Consider the following 22,092-nt stretch of genomic DNA (forward strand, 5'->3'; position numbering starts at 1 on the left):
TGCCCTCTATTTGTTATTTAGGGGTATGTATGTGGACATGTATACTGCAAATGCTTGGCTTCCATAGCATGATACGTGTCCTGTGCTACACTAGCAAACGTCTGAGTCAGTGCCTGATGTGTGAATTGGCTAGTGAGATTGCTATTGACCCAGTAAAATTTGTTTCTATTATACATATTTTATGCATTTGCTATTGGGTATATAAACCAGATATAGATTGCTTTTATTTGGGGCATCGTGATAAGTATTATTGCCCCCGCCCCCCATCCCGATCTCAACTCCATGCTGTTACCCTCAAGAACAAGCAGTATAGTATTAATAATGCCCCTCCTTAATCTATTCCCTCCTCCCTCTCTCCCAGTCTGTGGCACACCAGGATGGCATCGGGCGGCAGTGATGGCAACACACAGTCAGTCAGTAACCGACTGGCCCAGGAGAAGTCTCCCTACCTGCTACAGCATGCCAGCAATCCTGTTGATTGGTAAATACTGCTGTCTCCTAAATTCCTTTCAATACTTTAATACAAAGAGCAATAGATAGAAATATACTGAGATGTCTTGTCCTGTATGGTTCTGTATTAAGGCTATTAAGCCAATCAATCCAGCACAAAATAAACAAATCAAAAGTAAAGTGTTTATTTCTGATAAACTTATGAAAATGACAGGGGAAGGTTTCTTTATGCCATACTGTTGGCGGTGCTTCAATTTTATTCACATGCTGATGCTATATTTTGTATTCTGTTTTAAAAAAAAAGAAATAATGCTCACATTGTGAACATGATTGCCATATTACGAGATTATCTTTTATTTACATTTTGTGAGCAGATGGTCTATGGCTTCTAAATTGACTCCTGAGTGTTGTGATGTGGGTTTTTTTTTCTTCTTCTCAACAGGTTTCCATGGGGGCAGGAAGCTTTTGACAAGGCCAAGGCTGAAAATAAATTGATATTCTTATCAGGTGAGCACCTCATTCTCATAGCGTCACCTCTTCATGTGCGTCTAAATTATCCATCTTTGACAATGTTCCTTGTCATGTCTGCACAGCTGTTTAAGCAAGCCATACTTGAACACTCTTAAAAGTCCTAAAATTTTTACATATTTTTTTGTTTGTTTGTAGGAATACTCGATCCTTATAATTCGAAGGTACATGAGATAACTCATTTGCTCAGTCTCTAGTCTTCACACTCATGTCAGATATTTTGATCTCACTTTTCTCTAACCCTTTTTCCATTCTTTTAAGGTGTCCAAGTTCATGAGAAATCTTGACAGTATAATACAGAATTGTACATTATATTTCACTATTATCATCGACGCGTCACCTATTGCTCTCGTACTAACATAGGCGATAAATTAATGCCTCATATGGTTGTTGTTTTTCTTTCTTGACCTGCTTAGTTGGTTACTCTACTTGTCACTGGTGTCATGTGATGGAGCGAGAGTCCTTTGAAAACAAGGACATCGGTAAGCTGATGAATGAGCACTATGTCAGCATCAAGGTGGACCGAGAGGAGAGGCCCGATGTGGACCGAGTGTACATGACTTTTATTCAGGTAAGGACCAGATTTAACTCTTTCTGTGCTAGGGACTGTGGATGGCATGTACATCTCTATGGGGTTTTCTTTGCCAATCAGCACCCAAAGCACAACAAAGGGTTAGAATCTTCCTATATCACTCAGTTGGGTTTATTGCCTTTGTTGACCTTGGCTTGCACTTTCCTCTTCTTTCTGCTGTCATTATTCTTGTTTTCAATGAGGGAGGGATTTAGGCTAGAAGAATTACAAGTTGACACATGCCTGATGATCCAAAGCATGACATCATGCAGTGTTGCAGAATCTTGGCATTTGTAAGATCTCTTATTGCACCCAAGCTGAAAAGATTTCCCAACCAAACATCAATTCTGAACTAAGTCCAGAATTACGATCACATTTTCTAAGGCTTACACCAATGTTACAACCTGCAAACTGTCCCAAGAAAAATTTCATTCAAAACTTTACCGTGTCTTGTGTGAAAATAATCCACACTTGATGCATAATAGAACACCTCATAAAAAATCTACAAACTGTTTCTTTCTCTGATTGGTAACACACTTACAAAATTGTATATGATGCCAGAGACCATGTAGAAATAGTACTTACTGATGCCAAGTGGACCTTTCTCACACATACAAGGTTTTCACAAATATTTCCAATTTGAAGAAATGTATATTATGTATGTATGTAGTATGATATATTATCATTTTACTGTGTAGGCTACAGCTGGAGGAGGTGGGTGGCCAATGAGCGTCTGGTTGACCCCTGACCTCAAACCCCTCATGGGGGGCACATACTTCCCTCCCCACGATCGATTTGGCCGTCCTGGCTTTGGCACCATCCTACAGACCATTGCAAAGCAGGTGAGCTGTGCAAAAGAAAACACATTTTTAAGCATAACTTGTAAATGTGTATTCTACTTGAAACACAAATGAGAATGAGGGTTGTTCACTAATCAGTGTAATAAAGTTAACCTTTCATTTCTGAATCTACTTCTTGCTTTCAAAATATCAGCATGATCACCAGTAATGAATAGTCGTGTCTTCAGACTTATTTGAAGCAAACAGTGGCCATATTTATGATTATAGATTATTTCATACCAAATGAGCCTACCATATTTCATACGCTATCACTGCACAGTCAAAGCAAGTAATGTGTCTTGTCCTTCAGCTATATAGAAACATACTGCATTATTCAAGTGCTCTTTTGATCATGCTTTTTTTAACAGCACATGAAAGGTTACTGTATGCAGTATATTTTGTGGTGTTTTTACTTTCACAAATCTTGCAAGTCATCCAATATTCAACAACATTTACTGAAAATTTTTAAGTCCAATGCACAGTATATTGTCTCAAAGATGGGAGATCACTAAAATTTCTCCTGAAATGAATAATACTTCTCATTCCATTACTATGCATTGCTACAGTGAATTCACCTACACATTAGATTATCTTGCATGTTCAGTTCACAATGGGATGAGAATGTTGTCAGCTCCTGTCAAGGCAAACTGGGGCCAGGCCACATGATGAGAAATCGACCAATCAGGTTACAGGAATTATGTTGTTGTTTTAGAATAATTTGAAGTGTATCCTTGACTGCAGTGGAGAAACAACAAGTCAGCGTTGGAACAGCAGAGCAACAAGATTCTGGAGGCCCTACAGAGTGCTGTCCAGATGAAGTCATCCAGTGACCCTTCACCCCTGGGGTCAGAGGTCATGGACAAGTGCTACAAGCAGCTCAATGACAGCTTTGATGATCAATACGGAGGCTTTGGCGGTGCTCCCAAGTTTCCACAGCCGGGTATGTACGCATACTTGAGATGATTACTGAAACTGGTGTGTACAACTACCAAACAAGACAGCAAGGGACTGTGAAAGTCTCCAGATCTGTAGGGTATCCCATTTAAGGTCTGTCTGCATGGCGGTGACACTTCTTTCACTCGAAAAGTCATTGTTGATGTATCATGCAACACTACATTGAAATGACTCCACCTTAGCCTTACTTGCTATGACTACTAAAACTGCAGTTTACAACTTGTTGGGATCCCACACTCAGCTGGCATGTTCCAGGATAGGTCAGACAAGTGTGATATGGCACATCATTTTGATGTCTCCAGGACACTTGTTCATGTTTGGACACAGGAAACCAAGTACTTTCAGTCCTTATTGGTTGTGCTGTCTATATGCTTGTTCCATGATAGTTTGTCGGTGAATTCCACCCCTAGATATTTGGCTGAGGAGACTGGTTTTAAGGGTTGATTGTTGATTGAGTATGAGGAAGCAAGAAAGTTATGACACCTTGTGATTTTAAGGATGTTGCACTTTTCTGTGTGAAACTCATCAACCACTTCTGCTCCCTTTACTGTAGAGAGTTGCAGTCAAACTGTGTGGCATCTTCAGCATTTTTTATGACTCTGTATACCATGCAATCGTCTGCAAACAGCCTGACTATAGTACCTTCAGATATACAATCCAGTAAGTCATTGATGTATGTGAGAAAGAGCGTAGGGCCTAGCACTGTGCCCTGTGGCACCCCAGGTGTTACAAATATTTGGTCTACTGACTCTTCATTGAGGACTACCTTCTTTACTCTACCTTGTAGGAAGTTGCCAAGCCATGTTAGGAGACTGCCATAGATGCCATAGAACTTCAGCTTTATCAAAAGCCTTTGCTAAGTCAAGCAATATAACATCGATTTGGTGACTGTTGTCTGAGTTGTGGGCAATGTCATCAACAGCAGTGTTAAGCTGTGTTTTGCTTGAACAAGCCTTACAAAACCCATGCTGGACATCAGTGAGTATGCTGTGAGTCAAGGTGGCGCATAATTCAGCTATGGAGTATGTGTTCTAGTAATCTACAACATAATATGACTGTCAGGGAGATTGGACAATAGTTGGCTGCCTTGTTCCCATCACCTTCTGTAAGTACAGGCACTACCAGACTAGATTTCCACATATCTGGCAAAATCCTTGTATCAGTTGAGACTTGGTAGATGGTCCTAAGTGCAGGTCCAAGACTATCTGCCAGCTCTTTCAGGAATCAAGCAGGGATGGTGTTAGGGCCTGCAGATTTGTAAGGATTAAGTTTCTTTAGCAGCTTTGTCACACCGTTTCCAGATACGTGATTGTCTGGTATTGGTGGAAATGAGTTTGGTCCAAGACCTGGAAGGTCTGTGGAGTCTGTGGCCTGGTTTAATACTGAGCAAATTTGGTTGTTCAGTCTGTAGGTCTGCTCTGTCTGTGTCTCCAATGAAGGTGGCTCTGGATGGTCTTTGAAGGGGGCAACTCCATTGTTGTCATGGCATTTGCTAGAGATGTGGACTCCAGAACCACTTCGGATCTGACCAGAGGTCAGGGTATATGATGTTATTGATGTACATTTCATAGACTTCCTTGCAGGCCTTTTCCATGTGCATCTTCAGGGTGGTGTACATTGTCCACAGTCTTGATTTTTTTAACGACTGACAGGACCAAACTTGATTGTACATAGACATGCTGCTTTTAACAGTTTTTAAAAGCACTTCATCTTACTGTTGACCTACGGTTGGTTGAAGTGGGATGTAGTCAGTTTATTGTCTTACACTGGGAAGTTTGGCCACCCTTGATGCTGAGTTGCTGATGCACTAATGAGACTGCATAAGGGGTGAGAACTTCAGAGTATTTCCTTTCTGGTGCATCCCCTGGTAGCTTCACCTCCTTCCTCTTATGAACAATATCTTCTGCATCTTGGTCTCACTCCCCTTTCAATGAGTACTCCAAGACTAGGAATCTTGATATGAATTGTGGGAGTGTACTGTATACCATCCTACAACACTCTTCAGTTTCTGATTCAAACAACCCTGGCGGTTGTTAGTGTTACTAAGCAGTGTGTAGGTACTCTTCATACGAAGGACCCTTTTTTCTCTGATGGGATCCCAGTTTGCCTTCACGTACTGTGTGACAGAAGATGGGCATGACTCCTCAAAAATGTTAGATTTTTCTGGTACTCTTCTTTACTCCTGCCGTATGCCATTTTCTGCAGTATCCTCAGTGCTGTCAGTGTCTGTCCATTGTTGATACCAAGCTTCCATTCTGCCACCTCCCATCGGAATGTCCACAGCATGTGAAACAAACAAAATGGGATCCCAGTTTGCCTTCACATATTGTGTGACAGCAGATAGACATGACTGCTCAAGAAGTGTTAGACTTTTCTGGTACTCTTCTTTACTCCTGCTGTATGCCATTTTCCAGAGTATCCTCTTGCTGTCATTCTCTGTCCATTGGTGATAGCTTTCCTTTGACCACCTCCCTTCAGAAGGAATGCAACATGTGAAACAAATGTGCATGCTTGCATAAGGGAAGACATCTGCTATTGCCCCACATTCATTCATGTCTTTGTAACTCACGATGTTCACTGTTTATGGCCGGTGTTCATTGTGCTTCTTGAAACTTTCAAACAGCCATTTCAAGCTCTCTCTGTTTTCATTTGCAGAGATTGCTGCAGTAGTTAAATCACCTTTCCCGTCTCCATCTTCCCCCAGAATCATGTAGAGGTTTGGCCAATCTTGATGCTGATTTACTGATACACTAATGAGGCTGCATAAGGGGTGAGAACATCAGAGTATTTCCTTTCTGGTGCATCCCCTGGCAGCTTTACCTCCTTCCTCTTATGAACAATGTCTGCTGCATCTTGGTCTCGCTCTCCTCTCAAAGAATGCACTAACACAAAGAATCTCGATATGAATTGTGGGAGTGTGCTGTAGCGTCCTGCAACACTCTTCAGTTTCTGTTATTAAGGAGTGTGTAGGTACTCTTCATGACAAGGACCCATTCTTCCCTGATGGGATCCCAGTTTTCCTTGACATGCTGTGTTACAGAACACGGACATGATTCCTCAAGAAGTGTTAGATTTTTCTGGTAGTCCTCTTTACTCCTGCTGTATGCCATTTTCTGCAGTATCCTCAGTGCTGTCATTCTTTGTCCATTGGTGATACCCAACTTCCCTTCCACCACCTCCCTTTGGAAGGTATGCAACATGTGAAACAAACAAACATGCATGTTTGCTTGAGGGAAAGCATCTGCTATTGCCCACATTTATTCATGTCTTTGTCACTCATGATGTTCACTATTTGTGGCCAGTGTTCATCGTGCTTCTTGAAACTGTCAAACAGCCATTTCAAGCTCTCTCTGTTTTCATTTGCAAGGATTGCTGCAGCTGCTAACTCACCTTTTCCATCTCTATCTTCCCCCAGAATCATGTAGAAGTTTGGCTAATATTGATGCTGTGTTACTGATTCACTGATGGGGCTGCATAAGGGGTGAGAACATCAGAATATTTCCTTTCAGCTGCATCCCCTGTCAGCTTCACCTCCTTCCTCTTATGAACAATGTCTGCTGCATCTTGGTCTTGCTCTCCTCTCAAAGAATGCACCAACACGAAGAATCTTGTTATGAATTGTGGGAGTGTGCTATAGCGTCCTACGACACTCTTCAGTTTCTGATTCAAACGCTCCAGACTGTTTTTAGTGTTATTAAGGAATGTGTAGGTACTCTTCATACCAAGGACCCATTCTTCTCTGATGGGATCCCAGTTTGTCTTCATGTACTGTGTGACAGCAGATGGACATGACTCCTCAAGAAGTGTTGGATTTTTCTGGTACTCTTCTTTACTCCTGCTGTATGCCATTTTCCAGAGTATCCTCGTGCTGTCATTGTCTGTCCATTGTTGATAGCCAGCTTCCCTTCCGCCACCTCCCATTGGAATGTGCGCAGTGTGTGAAACAAGCAAATGTCCATACTGGCTTGAGGGAAGCCATCTTCCAAAACCCCACGCTCATTCATGTCTTTGTCACTCATGATGTTCACTGTTTGTGGCCGGTGTTCATCATGCTTCTTGAAACTTTCAAACAACCATTTCAAGCTCTCTCTGTTTTCATTTGCAAGGATTGTTGCAGTTGCTAACTCACTTTTCCCATCTCCATCTTCCCCCAGAATCATGTAGAAGTTTGGCCAATCTTGATACTGAGTTGCTGATGCACTAATGAGACTGCATAGGGGGTGAAAACATCAGAGTATTTCCTTTCTGGTGCATCCCCTGGTAGCTTCACCTCCTTCCTCTTATGAACAATGTCTGCTGCATCTTGGTCTCGCTCTCCTCTCAAAGAATGCACCAACATGAAGAATCTCAATATGAATTGTGGGAGTGTGCTGTAGCGTCCTACAACACTCTTCAGTTTCTGATTCAAACACTCCAGGTGGTTTTCAGTGTTATCAAGGAGTGCGTAGGTACTCTTCATACCAAGGACCCATTCTTTCCTTATGGGATCCCAGTTTGCCTTGACATACTGTGTGACAGCAGACGGACATGATTCCTCTAGAAATGTTAGATTTTTCTGATACTCGTCTTTACTCCTGCTCTGTGCCATTTTCTGCAGTATCCTCAGTGCTGTCATTCTTTGTCCATTGGTGATACCCAACTTCCCTTCCACCACCTCCCTTTGGAAGGTATGCAACATGTGAAACAAACAAACATACATGTTTGCTTGAGGGAAAGCATCTGCTATTGCCCACATTTATTCATGTCTTTGTCATTCATGATGTTCACTATTTGTGGCCGGTGTTCATCGTGCTTCTTGAAACTGTCAAACAGCCATTTCAAGCTCTCTCTGTTTTCATTTGCGAGGATTGCTGCAGCTGCTAAACACTTTTCCCATCTCCGTTGTCCCCCAGAATCATGTAGAAGTTTGGCCAATCTTGATGCTGAGTTACTGATGCACTAATGAGGCTGCATAAGGGGTGAAAACATCAGAGTATTTCCTTTCTGGTGCATCCCCTGGCAGCTTTACCTCCTTCCTCTTATGAACAATGTCTGCTGCATCTTGGTCTCGCTCTCCTCTCAAAGAATGCACTTACACAAAGAATCTCGATATGAATTCTGGGAGTGTGCTGTAGCGACCTACAACACTCTTCAGTTTCTGATTCAAACACTCCAGGCGGTTGTTAGTTTTATTAAGGAGAGTGTAGGTATACTCTTCATACCAAGGACCCATTTTACCCTGATGGGATCCCAGTTTACCTTGACATACTGTGCGACAGAAGACAGGCATGATTCCTCTAGAAATGTTAGATTTTCATGGTACTCTTCTTTACTCCTGCTCTGTGCCATTTTCTGCAGTATCCTCAGTGCTGTCATTGTCTGTCCGTTGGTGATACCAAGCTTCCCTTCCACCACCTCCCTTTGGAAGGTATGCAGCATGTGAAACAAACAAACATGCATGTTTGCTTGAGGGAAAGCATCTGCTATTGCCTGCATTCATTCATGTCTTTGTCACTCACAATGTTCACTGTTTGTGGCCAGTGTTCATCGTGCTTCTTGAAACTTTCAAACAACCATTTCAAGCTCTCTCTGTTTTCATTTGCAAGGATTGCTGTAGTTGCTAACTCACTTTTCCCACCTCCATCTTCCACAAGAATCAGAAAGAGGGGCATCCAGAGGTTGTTCAGTTTGTATGTTGCATCTATGCAGAGAAGTTCCTGATAGGCCTGATAGACTTGATGCTTCCCTGTATCTTGAAAGAATAAGCCAGTTAGTTGATTGCTCTTGTCTTGCAGGACTGCTGTTGCTACTCCCGTCCAATAGCAAGAAAATGATTATAGCCATATTAAGTTGTTATTCCTTCCTCATATCTTACAAGGAAAAAAGAAAGGAAGGGAGAAAAGAAAATCAACATCAATTTGCAACATTAATTGCACTAATAAAGGACTCCAAAGTTATGGAGATGTGGAGTGTAATTTATCATTAAAAAAGGATCAGCAGTAATTGCTAAACCCTAAAATTTATCCTCAGCCTTTTCTAAACCAAAACCAATCATGACCCTAACCTAATCTCTGTAACCAGAGATATTTTGCTGGAACACTTATCGTTGCACTATATATCACATCACCACTATCTTTTTATTGGGTCTTGTCTCATCAATCTCCTCAATGTTGTATTTAGACTTTGACAGAGTATATCCTTTTGTGCATCTTTACTCATCTGTCATTTCTTAGTTTAAATATTTACAGTAAGACTCGGAGTAGGAAAAATGATGGTCTACAATCTTTCAAACAACAAGTCAACAAGCATATGTCACTTGATAGGTGACTCCATACAGTACCTGTCTTTAAAGGACTGGCAGGTTGTCTTTATGTCGCATCTTCTTAGTACAGGAGGATGATACCTGTGGCTGGATGACTCACTGTGTTCTATAGGTCTATCACCAAGCTTACTAGAGCACTTGTGAATTATGAGCTGGCTGGACTTGATCCTTAAACTGCCAGAGAACAGTGCAGTAAGGCTGGTTGTGTTTGTTTGTTTATTTTTTTTTTTCTGGTAGGGCATAGTTCTTCACATGGGTTTCCAGCCATGAGTTCTTCCTCTGCTTACTTCAATTTTGCCACATCGAGAGCTAACACTTGTTTGTTGGCTAGTTTGTTTGTTCATTTTTAGCTATGCTTTTCTGGAATTATTTTTCTGAGTAGCAGCCAACCACTTGATTAGCATGATTTGCAACTCTCCTAGATGCAGGGGCCCCTGAATTACCTGTTGTATGTTTTTGCACACCCTATACAGGTACCTGGTCAATCCTGCACAGAGGCTATGGAGATTTCTTAATCTCAAATGGGATGAGTTAAATCAGAGGCTTTTAGAGCTCTTTTGTGGGATTTGTGTACAAGAAAGCAGTCAAACTTATCTAAAATCAGAAATCAACAGTGAAGTGGAATGAGGTCATGATATTCTATCTGTTAACATTATTGGCAAAGGAAAATTGTAGATATTTACATGAAGTCCCTGGCAAAGTGAGATGATATGCAACATGTTGATTTTGGTGTGTCTCAGGCACAAAAACAAAACAAAACAAAACATTCCTCAAACGATGTAATTGTGTCTTTTGTTCCTTCCCGGCACCCTTGCATAAATGGTTCTCAACATGAAGTGAATTTCAACTTCTTGTTCCGACTGTATTCAACGAAGCAAGACAGCCCAGAGGGTCAGAAGGCTTTGGAGATGTGTGTACACACACTGAAAATGATGGCTAAAGGAGGAATCCACGATCATGTCAGTCAGGTAATTTGACTGATTTTTCCATGTATGTCAAAAATTGCTAGTTTACTGGTGAAAACATGCCAGAGTATTGTAATTTTCTGTCAAAATTCAGAAGAGCATTGAACTGTGTCCCTCTATTTTGTAGTTATTGCCAATTGTGAATATTGAATAAGTCTTATTTTGAGGTGAGGTTTGAACAAGTAGTGCTCACAAAAACTACATTTCAATTGCACATGTAGATTTCAGATACCGAAGAGAAAATTATACCCAATAGAATTCATCCCACTTAGTTGCGTCCATATTATTGTCCAGTGTGTTCAGTTGATTTTGTTCATCTGTGTATATTTGATGTAAAACTTCCGTAGCTATTTGGAATGATGTTACTTTAGTTATATTGTGAACCAATTAAGGTGAACATGAGACTTGATATTATAACCTTGTTTTTTGAAAGTCCTCATCAGAACTTTGTTGTATCATATCTTTTTTTTTTCTCTCTCTCTCTCTCTCTCTCTCTCTCTCTCTCTCTCTCTCTCTCTGAATGTGAGTAAGTAGAGTTTGGTGGAATTACCCCGATATCAGACAAAGTCTGCAACATTCTCATCATATAAAATTTTCCCATCATGTGTTTTTCACCAAAAGCTGATGAGGAAATTTCCTTGTTTAGATTATTCTCCGTGGTCCGACAGATGATGCATGTAGATAGCAACATAAGATGACAAGTGTGTTCCTTGTGTATGACCATGATGTCCCAAATCTTCATTTTTTTGTTGCATTTGTGGTAGTAATGGTAAAGAGAGTACCAGTATATAATGCAAAAATCATGTTCATAGCATTAATAGCAAAGGAACATCTCATTGACTGATGTACTCTACCAATGAGGCACCAGATAACTGCTAAGCTCTGTCTTTGCAGGGTTTTCACAGGTATTCTACTGACAGGTTCTGGCATGTCCCCCACTTTGAGAAGATGCTTTACGATCAGGGACAGCTAGCCGTTGCTTTCCTCGATGCATATCAGGTACATAGTTACTAAATTCTCCACTCCAACCAGTCATTTTTTTTATCGTACACTCAACGTCACCAAAACTTGAATCTATCCAGATCAAAGGATTTATGTTTCTAATCTATACCATGCTCAAATATGTATGTCAAATAAATCCATTCACAGCATATTTCCATCTCTTTTGGATCTCAACTAATTTGAGGCCAGCAGTTATGAGCAATGTTGTGATTGACCTAGTCATGTGAAACCACTTGTTGGACTATTTTTAAGCTCATTGACTTTCTTAGGCTTCATTTCTACATATACACACAATCTATGGAGTTTATTTCTTCCTAGTTCCTGTCAAATTTCCCTTATCAAATTGTCTTCAGCTTTTGTTGCATGTCAGTTATCACACTGACTATGATCAATGTTTGGCAACTGTCATTCAATATCATAAATATCATCTGTGTCATCACACTTCCAATGCATCTGCAAGCTTGTTTTGCTGACTTAACCTCTACTGTGCTTCGTTTGCCAATCGGCTTGCACACTGGAGATTGTTCTTTGCCAATTGGCAGAGATTTGTGGAAACTTATTACCCAATTACCCAATCTCCCTGTCGAAGTCCTTTCGTGTCACCCTGACTATCCCGTTGTCTGTTGGACTGAGGCTCATTGCTACACTTGAACGGGCTTGCTATCTTTACCATTAGGTCAATTTTTGGTGGGATTACTCATGAAAATGCTTGGCAAGTTCAACTGAGTACCTAGGCACATAGAAGATTGAGTAAAAAAATGTATTTCCTGCATGAACTTGCAGTAGTATGTGCCTATGTAACTTAATTCTAGCTCAAAGTTTCATTATGCATCTCTTGGCTTTCTGTGTAGTGTGTTCTTTTCTTTTGCATGTGCAACAAATTGTTAGTCATATCCTGATATTCTCTTCATGGCAATTGTTTCGAAATTATTATTTTTTTTGTGTGACCAATATTCTTCTTTTATCAGATCACCAAGGAAGAGGTGTTTGCTGACGTTGCTAGAGACATTCTGGAATATGTCAACAGAGACCTCAGTGACCAGGTTTGTCCTTTGTTCTATCATTCTTTCCATTATTATCTCTCTTGTGGTCTTAGTGGAAGAGAATGATGCATTCTGTCTGAAGTTAGCCTAAAATTCTTTTGCCTTTGGGCTGACCAATTAATGTTGGAGAGATATGATAGCGAATGAAAACTTTTACTAATGTCACTTTCATTTTCATGGTTGAACTTAGCAGACACTTTGATATGGGGGGGCCACATGTTAAGACAGGCTGCCAAATTAGATTCCTTGAAGTCCTTTGAGCAAAAACTTGGACTTTTGAGTAATGATTTTTGTGTGTGCATGTCTAGCTGTGCTACTTAATAGTTATTACTTTAGTCGGATGTGTTTAGTGAGACTGGAAACTGTTGTCGTCATCATGCTATTTTGATATCTGATTAAACATTAGTATGATGGCTGAGTAAACATCCATGAAGGTTTGATAAATGTACTGCAGCTACTAAAGATGAGACCTGAGAAATAGGATTTCCTTTGAGTGATTAAGCAAATGAAAATTCTATTTTACGCCCGAGGGTGAGCACTAGAATATGATTCACTGTAGAATTGTTATGAATCACCCATCTGTCAGTACACTCCGACAGGCTCGGCAAAGTGATAAAGTTTCTGTCGTTCATGTTGACAGGCCGGAGGATTTTACAGTGCCGAGGATGCGGACTCGCTTCCCACCCACGACGCGAAGCACAAGAAGGAGGGTGCTTTCTGCGTATGGACCGACGAGGAGATTGGAACTCTGCTGAGTGAGACGGTGGTGGAGTCCGGCTCCGTCACTCTGGCTGATGTCTTTAGATCACACTATGGAGTGAAAGCAGGAGGAAATGTCGACTTTGATCAGGTGATGGTTGATGATGATTACAGATGCCCATAATGTATGCAAATTTATGCAGATTTGTAACTTTTAAAATGGTTGGCACAAATACATGTACCAGTATATGTAATGTGTATATCTATTCCTTTTCATGTCTTTGTATAAGCATTTCTAGGGGCTGTGTAGCACTTCCAACTAAAATATAGTTTTTTAATCAAATTCATATGGTTTAAGTTATTGCCATATTGTATGTGAAAGTATTTGTTCCTGCCAAGGTTGGTTTAGGTGATTGTATTTGTTTCTGTGACATTTGAATTTTTTTCCCAAAAGTTTGAAATGTTATAACATGAGGTAGGGTGAGGTTTTGATGGCATCCATTGTGATAATCTTTGAGAAAAAGAAGTTAATTTCACTAGATTTCCCTGCAGATTTTTGTCTCTGAAGGCAGCAATCCCCAAATCTCAAGATTTTTAAAGAGTTTACCTCATACAGAGTGCCATCAAGGCAAAGTGGACTGCTCATGCTCAGGTGAGTGATAGACTTGCAGGTCTCTTGTTAAACTATCATAAAATTTGTATCCTGTGAATTCCAGGATCCGCATGGTGAGCTGAAGGACCAGAATGTCCAGATATGCAGAGGGTCTCTGGAAACCATAGCAACACAGCACAAGATCAGTGTCGCCGACGCAGAGAAAGCCCTGGAGAGAGCCAGAGCCATTCTACATGCTGAACGGCTGAAGCGCCCTCGACCACACCTTGACGACAAGATGCTGACTGCTTGGAATGGTAAGGGGACTGACTGTCACCAAATGCTGTCTTTCAATGTTTAGATAGTCCTCCTTGCAATGAAATGTTTTACAAACAATTATCTGCCATACTATCACTCCTCCTTGCTTGTTGAGAGAGAGAGTAAGTCTTGTCTTGCCCTCATGTGCTTCCTTGTAAGTCGATGAAAACGCCAATCTGTATTTCTTTGTCGCAGCAAAAGACTAATGTGACCCCCCCCCCCCCAAAAAAAAAAAAAGAAGAAGAAGAAGAAGAAGAAGAAGAAGAATCAGGTGATGTGCTAGTGGCACATTACAGGGTAATAAATGACACACTGAGAGACTATGTGCTGTTAGGTAAAGGTGAAAACATAGCACCTCATTACTGTCTAGTTGCTATGTATTGTGGCTCATGTGATTTTATCAATTTTGCCAAGATTTTACCAAATCATGCTGTCAATTTTGTAAATTATATTTCAGTCCCTCATCAAAATTGTGTTATATCACTGTGTCACCTCATGGTGTTAGAATCATTCATTCCCACTGCACGTAGGATGACAAGGTTAGTCACTCATCAATACAATGAAAAACATATTGTTTAACTTGCTTAAATATATAGCTACCAGCTGATCACATTTCAAACATTTAGAGTTGTTTACAGCTGCAAACCTTTTGTGCCTAATTCTGTTATATATGGATGCTTGATACAGGAAAAAGTGTCAGTGGAGTTTTAAGATGCAGCTCTCGGTGGGGTAATAAAGGTAAAAAATGATATTTAGTAAATGTGGGGCATCTTTGCCGACAGGTTTGATGGTGTCTGGCTTTGCCCGAGCTGGTCAAGTGCTGCAGCGGGCAGAGTACACAGAGAGAGCGGTCAAGGCTGTGACCTTCATCAGGGACCACCTCTTTGACCCGGCCACAGGCTGTCTACTCAGGAGCTGCTACAGGGGTGCAGATGGCAACATCAGCCAGATGTGAGTCTCCTCCGACAGTGACCGCCCATTTCATCTCGATGTTGTGCAGTAATTAGATGTTGAAATAATCTTAGTTACTATGACAGCAGCCAGAAAACAACCAATCAGTCACAAGTATGTGTGTTGTTGGTGCAACAACTTCACTTATTGCAACTTGCAACAATGGGCAAAATCCTAATAAGATGGACTGCTGATCTACGAGGAGTGCTACCTCTGTGGACAGTCACATAAATGTCCATCTTCACGTTTTGAACCCACAAAATATTGTGGAAGTTCAAAATCAAGACTGAAATTATTTATTTTCTGCCATTTGACATTGTAGTGAATGGATATAGTGTTGCTACTGTGAAGGGAGCTATTTAGGTCAGTCATAAGCCATGTTTCACAATAGGATAGTGTCACTTCATCTTTTTAGGCTTAAATTTGATATGAGCAATGATAATAAAGAGGATGATGATTCTGTTACATGCATGCTTTGTAAATTGTATGGTATGGTTCCTCAAATTGTTTTCTTTTCAAGTTTGTGAGTTTTTCAAAGGCAAGGCATTTAGATATTTGCATGTCATTTGATGAAAATTGTGCACTTTCTTTTCATGATTATGGAACCTGACACCATCACTAGCGAAGAAGAAAAACACTAATTCTGTTTGAGTTACATTTTCTCCTGGAGTAGCAGATTGTATAGGATCAATCTGCACATAGATTTCAGTGCAAATGTGTTGTAGCAATGAACTCTCTTTTACTTTTCTCTTTCTCTCTCTCCGACTGACCACCAGTCAAACTCCAATCGAGGGGTTCGTAGATGACTACTGCTTCCTGATCAGGGGCCTGCTTGACCTCTATGAGGCCAGTTATGACCAGCAGTGGCTGGAATGGGCCGGTCAGCTGCAGGAGAAAGTGGACACGCTCCTTTGGGACTCGGACAACGGAGCCTACTTCTCCACCACGGACAAGGACTCGTCCATTCTGCTCAGACTCAAGGAGGGTGAGTCAAATTCTTGCATTCATAGTCTCCCATCGCATGTAAATGTACTGTAAAATCAGAAATTATGGCAGGCATGAAACTTTCACGAAATTTGCAAGGGCAAGGAGCCAAGATTCATGAAAGTAATATGCATGTGAAAGTTATTTTTGTCTACACCATGCATTGAATGCTAGTCACAAATATCTGCAAGTTTCATGCCCCACCCGATTTTGCAGAAGACTGTCTTCAAAATCAACTTTGATTCTTCCATCAACACAGATGGTTATAACACCCTTCCTGATTTTGGAATCATCATTGCTTATTGAGATACATGTGACACACACAAATACCCTCCTAAAAGAATATTGGAACCTACCTATTTTCAATCTATGAATACCAGCAGCCCTGCTGTTCAGAAGAAGAATGGCTTTGACTCTATTGACTTTGTGACATCAGTGTCCTCATGCCTCTCAGTCAGAAATGTCGGCAATCTGCTTGACGTATCCTCCAAGGAAAACCCAATACCTTTCCAAGAGAGTGCAAATCACGTCATATTGTCATCATCATCTCTGAACTGCTGATGATATCTAACATTTTACAGAATGCAATCAAGTGGGCTCATTGAATACAGGAACACATCTTTAGAAATAAGAAATTTCCTTTTGGATATTTTTTCATTTCATGAATGAAAATAGGTTGATTGAATTTTGCAAAACTTGAAGCAAAGGGTCATATTAAACAAAGGAACCTGTAGGATTAGGTGCCTCTAACAGTGAATTTTCTGCAGCGTTTCAATGGAGTGCCCGTAACTTTTTATTCTTTCTCTGCATGCGTTCTTAACCCCTCCCCCAACAGACCAAGACGGAGCCGAGCCCAGTGCAAACTCTGTGGCTGCCATGAATCTCCTGAGGCTTTCCCACTTTCTCAACAGGCCAGAGTACCAGGAGCAGGCCGTGAAGCTCTTCTCCGTCTTTAGGGAGCGGCTGGAGAAGATTCCTGTGGCTCTGCCTGAGATGGCTGCAGCTCTGGTCTTCCTCAGGAGCACAGCCAAACAGGTAGGGAAGGATCAAGTCGGATTGACACAGACACCTTAAAACATTGTTCAGTAGAAAAGTCATGTTACAACTCTTTATCTATTACACTTGTTTCTTTTTTTATGACATCATTCAGGCATATACTTTATATTGTATTGGAAAAAGTCTTTATCAAATGAATGGAAGACAAATCGACAACTTGTACCGCTTTGAATCATGCTTTCTTTTTCTTTTTTGATGATGGAAATAAACAAACTATTGAATTGAATTGAATTGAATTGAATTGAATTGAATTGAATTGAATTGAATTGAATTGAATTGAATTGAATTGAATTGAATTGAATTGAAAGTGACCATGGATTAGACGAAACAGATGTCTGCGGTCAAAGATTAAGTGCAGTGTGTACATTTTTAGAGACTACATTCTTATCGATATTAAAAAACAAAAAGTGACAGGAATTTACACTGTACCACTGACTGAAGTTATGAATCATTTTCTAAAGAGCTAGGATCAGTTGGAACACAGGAATATCTTCCAGCTTTTCCATGAGCTATGTGATGATAATGAAGAATGTTTGCAGATATTTCAGACACAATACTACAACTTAGTCAAACAAAGAGAAATAAATAAAGGTATAGCTATCGAAATTTAGATACAGTTTTTTCTGCTTTGAAAGAAAAAGTATGTTAATTTCGCTTAAGAAGCTGCTCTATGAACTCTACGCTAAAGCATGAAATCATTCCTTTGATGTCGATTGAGTCGGCTGATAAATGTTATTAGAGATTTCATGTGTGTGAAATGCAGAGATTTCAGAATTCTTTCCCTTTCCTATTTTCCACACCCTTTTCCCCCTTTGCGTATGAGTTTATCGAATATTTAATTTTTCCTTCTTTTCTGCTGCTGTCTTGCCTTCATCCCCCATTAGATCATAGTTTGTGGTGATCCATCAGCAGATGACGCCAAGGAGATGCTGAGGTGCGTCCACTCCCACTACCTTCCCAACAAGGTGCTCATCGTCGCCGACGGCAACGACGACTCCTACCTTGCCTCGCGCCTGGACATCCTCAAGTCTCTCAAGTGCATCGACGGAAAAGCGACAGCCTACGTGTGCGAGAACTACCAGTGTCAGCTTCCAGCGGTGGGCGTGGCCGAACTGGAGACAGTGCTGAAGGACTGAACATGAAAGTGAACATCGTGACAGTCACAGGGTGGTCCAAGAGGGGTTTGAGCATGTCACTGCAACATGCTCAATTTCTTGTGCAACATCCTCAAAAGCTAGCAACATGCTATGCAACATCCTCAAGAATTTGTGACACGCTCAAAATAAAATGTAACCAAACATGTTGAAAAACGCGCAAAATTTGAAAAACGTCAAACTACTCAGAAAATTTGTGCGCGAAACATGAGACAAAACATCGATATAAGCAATACAATGGGAAATAAGTCAATAAATATTCCGTGCATTCATGATATGCATCATGCTCAAATTTTTTGGACCATTTTGAGGTCATCTTTTTATGCCTGCTGGCATAGACAATGACCATTGATAAGTGGAGGTTTGCTTTACGTGCAATGCATTTTGCCACCATCATTGCCCTCAACTGTGACAACATAATTAAAGCTCAAATTCTGTCCATTTCATATTGTAAACCCATCATTTCAGTACAGGTGTATATATGAATATGTACGAGATACATAGAGAAGGCATTGCCATGTGACTACCTTTTGCATTTCTTTCATTAATGTATGCTAGAGAAAGTTAAGAACAGTTCACATGCAAAGACTTATGCAATACTATTCATAGATATTGTATATGATCCTTATGGCTTACATGTAGTAACACAGGACAATGCTAAAAGTTTCTATATTCCTATATTACTCTTGATGTGTGAACTTCCGCTGTCAGAGACCATACAGCTCCATGACGACAAGGACAGATTGTCTTTTCAGCTGCTCCATGCAGTGAGTGATCGATTGTGTGTTTAGCTCAAGCATCAAGCCATCATCAGGCATCTCTGATGCATTGCATTCACCAACGTGTGCATTTTTCCTCCAGCATTACCGGTAGTGGTGTACTCTGCTGCATTGTCTGTTTCCTCGTGAAGATTATTCATTGCAGCAGTCATGGCAACTGCATGGTCCTTCTCATGTAGAAGTGGCATGCTCCGCCTTGTAATAGTGGAGGGTTCTTTTCTACATCAAACTTCTCTTCTGAGTTCCATGTGTATTTTCAGTTACCGCTCTAGTAGCAGCTGATACCGCTGCTTACGATGATTTCAAGTTTCATGAAATAAGGACTCTGTGTTCGTCATCAACAGTGGTTTTCTTCAAGTGATCTGTGGCGGTTTCACTGACTTGAAGTACGGTGATGCTTTGCTGCATGTGCATTCATTCTGATTGACTGATGAATCTGTGATATTTGATAGCAACTTCAGAACGAGAGAGATACTCTTCAAATACATGGTCCTATTTCATCCTATTAATCATGTTCTGTCTTTTAATGTTGTATTCCAAGCAAGCTGAATGTATGGGGTGTTGAATAGAGGCTTCACTAGTCACTGCTGCTACCTACAGTAAATCACCATTGAATGTATATATTCAAAGAAAAGATTACAGGGTAAATTTGCAAATCATGAAAAATAGAAGTTAGAGTAATTACTGGTGTCAATCTGTCATGCCATATGTTGACTGCAGTTAAGTCATAGACTACACATAACATTTATGTACAAATGTATATATGTCAAGGTAGTTTACAAACTACAAGTTTCTTGTTCATATCATGATGTATGGCATTTTGATGTGTATATTCATTCACTTGTACAGGGTGCAATTATCTATTGAGTGCTGGTCCACCATTTCATGTTAAGAATTCACTATGGTGTGCAAACTACAAATATGCATCGGAATCACCTCAAAAGGATGACTGTTTCAAACAAGCAGGTACTGCTGAACCTGATAGATTGAGTGAAATAACAAGTTTTGATCGCTGGAAAGTTAAATCACACTTCTTCTTTTTTCAAAACATGCAGTGTATGAGACATAGTACATTTATTGAAATGTAGATGTATTTAATAAGTTTTGCCAGCACTGCATATTTATTACTTATGCAGCAGTTGTATCCTGCAGGACAGCATTGACACATGTCTGATGACGAGACAAGTCCAGACAAGACAAGACAGTGAACAAATTGCAATGATGAAGACAATTCTGACATTTACTGAAAATATCTATCAGAGATTATCATCAAAGCCAAGCTTACTGGCTTTTTTTCTTCCAGAACTTGCTCTTCCTAGCCTAATTTTTGACATTCTTAGTTTTCAAATTCCAAAGCTATGGATGCTCGTCAACAAATCCCAGGTCTTGGCTTTCTTCCTGCTCTTCTTAGAGCTGACAGGACTTCTGTGGATTTTTGTCTTCTTCTGTGATTTACTTGGCTTGTTGGTCGGCTGTGGTGAGAACAAAGAATAACTTGAACCATAAGAGGTGGCTCATTTTTTGCTGGAAATCTATTTAGCCACAAGGAAGGTCCCCTTCCAATGACTCGTCAAGAACTTTAGGATTTTTGCCAGTGTGACTTCCTGTTATGATCATGCAAAGTTTGTCCTGGGACCGCCCTTTTCCTCCTGCTTTATTTCCACTGACAGAGGAAAGAGACGGGTTGCCTGGCAACCATCCTCCTTACCATGGCCTTGCCTTTCCTGGCATTAAAGTTTTCTCATTGGCCATTTTGAGGAGAGGTAATGTGGAGCTGTTGAGCCAATGTGAGCTGGAAGGTGATACATGCATTTTGGTGTTTGATGTTTCAGATTATACCCATTTGTCAAGTGACCCGTGCAAATGACTTTTTTTTTTCAATTTATCATTAAAAGCTTGCTTATGTTTTCAGTTTTGTACAGTTTCTATCTGGTCCACTAATGCCATCCAGTAAGATGTGACAACTCTCCTATGTTACTAAAAGTCAAAGATGAGAGAGTTGGAAAACAAATGAAATGGATTGCAACTGATTGACAAAGTGCCCTTTCATCGACGGAAATGAACACTGATTATTGAGATTTTCGTTAGTAGTGTGATTAAAAAAAAATCATTGGCGTACATACTGGGATGGGATTTAAACCCATGACCTCCTAATTGCTAGACAGACATAGGAACCACTAGACTATTGAGCTGCTGCCCAATAGCCAGTGATGATTTGAATGAATCAATGGATGTGTTTAATTCATGGAATAAAATGTCATCATGAAAATTGTGATGTCTGTGTTGAAGAATGTGTATACTAGTGACATGTGGAATGCAAAGCTAGCCAACCCCTCATATTCTGTGAGATATCGTCAAGTTTCAGTCGTAGTATCAGTAGTTTTGTGATCCTTGTTTGATGACTCTTCAAAGTTCCACTTTTGCAGAGATAAAGAAAAGGGAACATTTTCTTATTAAGAAACAAGACTCGTACAATGATATTAGAGTTTGTGTAAAACTTGTTCCTTTAAAGGGACTGTACAGTTCTGGTTGATGTGAGGATTTAGCTTTTAATGTTTTGCAAGATATTCAGAAACCACTCTATGAGATGTCAATGAGCATGCAATTCTAAGGGGTATCAAAAGTTTATTTGATGAAAATCGGTTTTGAAATGGCTGAGATATCCAAAAACAAGGTGAAAGAAAGAGATCCTAATAAAAGGCATGGCCTGTCGCCTTTTATTGTTATCATTTTTTTTTTTTTTTTGATATCTCAGCCATTTGAAAACCAATTTTCATCAAATAAACATTGAATCCTACTTAAAATGACATGCTCTTTCATATTTCATAAGAGGTTTCTCATTATCTCACTTGGGAATGTTAGAAACCTGAATCCTCACCTCAACCAGTATTGTACAGTCCCTTTAA

The 22,092-nt window shown here is 40.2% G+C and overlaps 1 protein-coding gene across 1 annotated transcript; it reads left to right on the top strand.

Moving 5' to 3' along the window:
• The first annotated feature begins 377 nt into the window (after positions 1–377).
• Positions 378–19,249, top strand: LOC139743242 (spermatogenesis-associated protein 20-like). Its single transcript, XM_071653738.1, has 14 exons — positions 378–481; positions 893–957; positions 1,395–1,549; positions 2,248–2,391; positions 3,130–3,328; positions 10,481–10,611; positions 11,503–11,607; positions 12,579–12,653; positions 13,294–13,503; positions 14,069–14,261; positions 15,045–15,213; positions 15,990–16,198; positions 17,033–17,232; positions 18,138–19,249. The coding sequence occupies exons 1-14, from the start codon at positions 378–380 to the stop codon at positions 18,387–18,389; spliced, it is 2,211 nt and encodes a 736-aa protein (XP_071509839.1). The 3' UTR covers positions 18,390–19,249.
• The last annotated feature ends 2,843 nt before the right edge of the window (positions 19,250–22,092 follow it).

The sequence above is a fragment of the Diadema antillarum genome, unplaced genomic scaffold (assembly GCF_040938485.1).
Source record: "Diadema antillarum isolate AM-2024a unplaced genomic scaffold, OU_Dant_1.0 seq00001060_RagTag, whole genome shotgun sequence".
Lineage (NCBI taxonomy): Eukaryota > Metazoa > Echinodermata > Echinoidea > Diadematoida > Diadematidae > Diadema > Diadema antillarum.

Coding starts and splice junctions, on each gene's coding strand:
- LOC139743242 (XM_071653738.1), top strand. CDS start 378: ATGGCATCGGGCGGCAGTGATGGCAACACACAGTCAGTCAGTAACCGA. Junction 958..1,394: donor TAAATTGATATTCTTATCAG/GTGAGCACCTCA, acceptor TGACCTGCTTAG/TTGGTTACTCTACTTGTCAC. Junction 13,504..14,068: donor GAAATGTCGACTTTGATCAG/GTGATGGTTGAT, acceptor TGTGAATTCCAG/GATCCGCATGGTGAGCTGAA.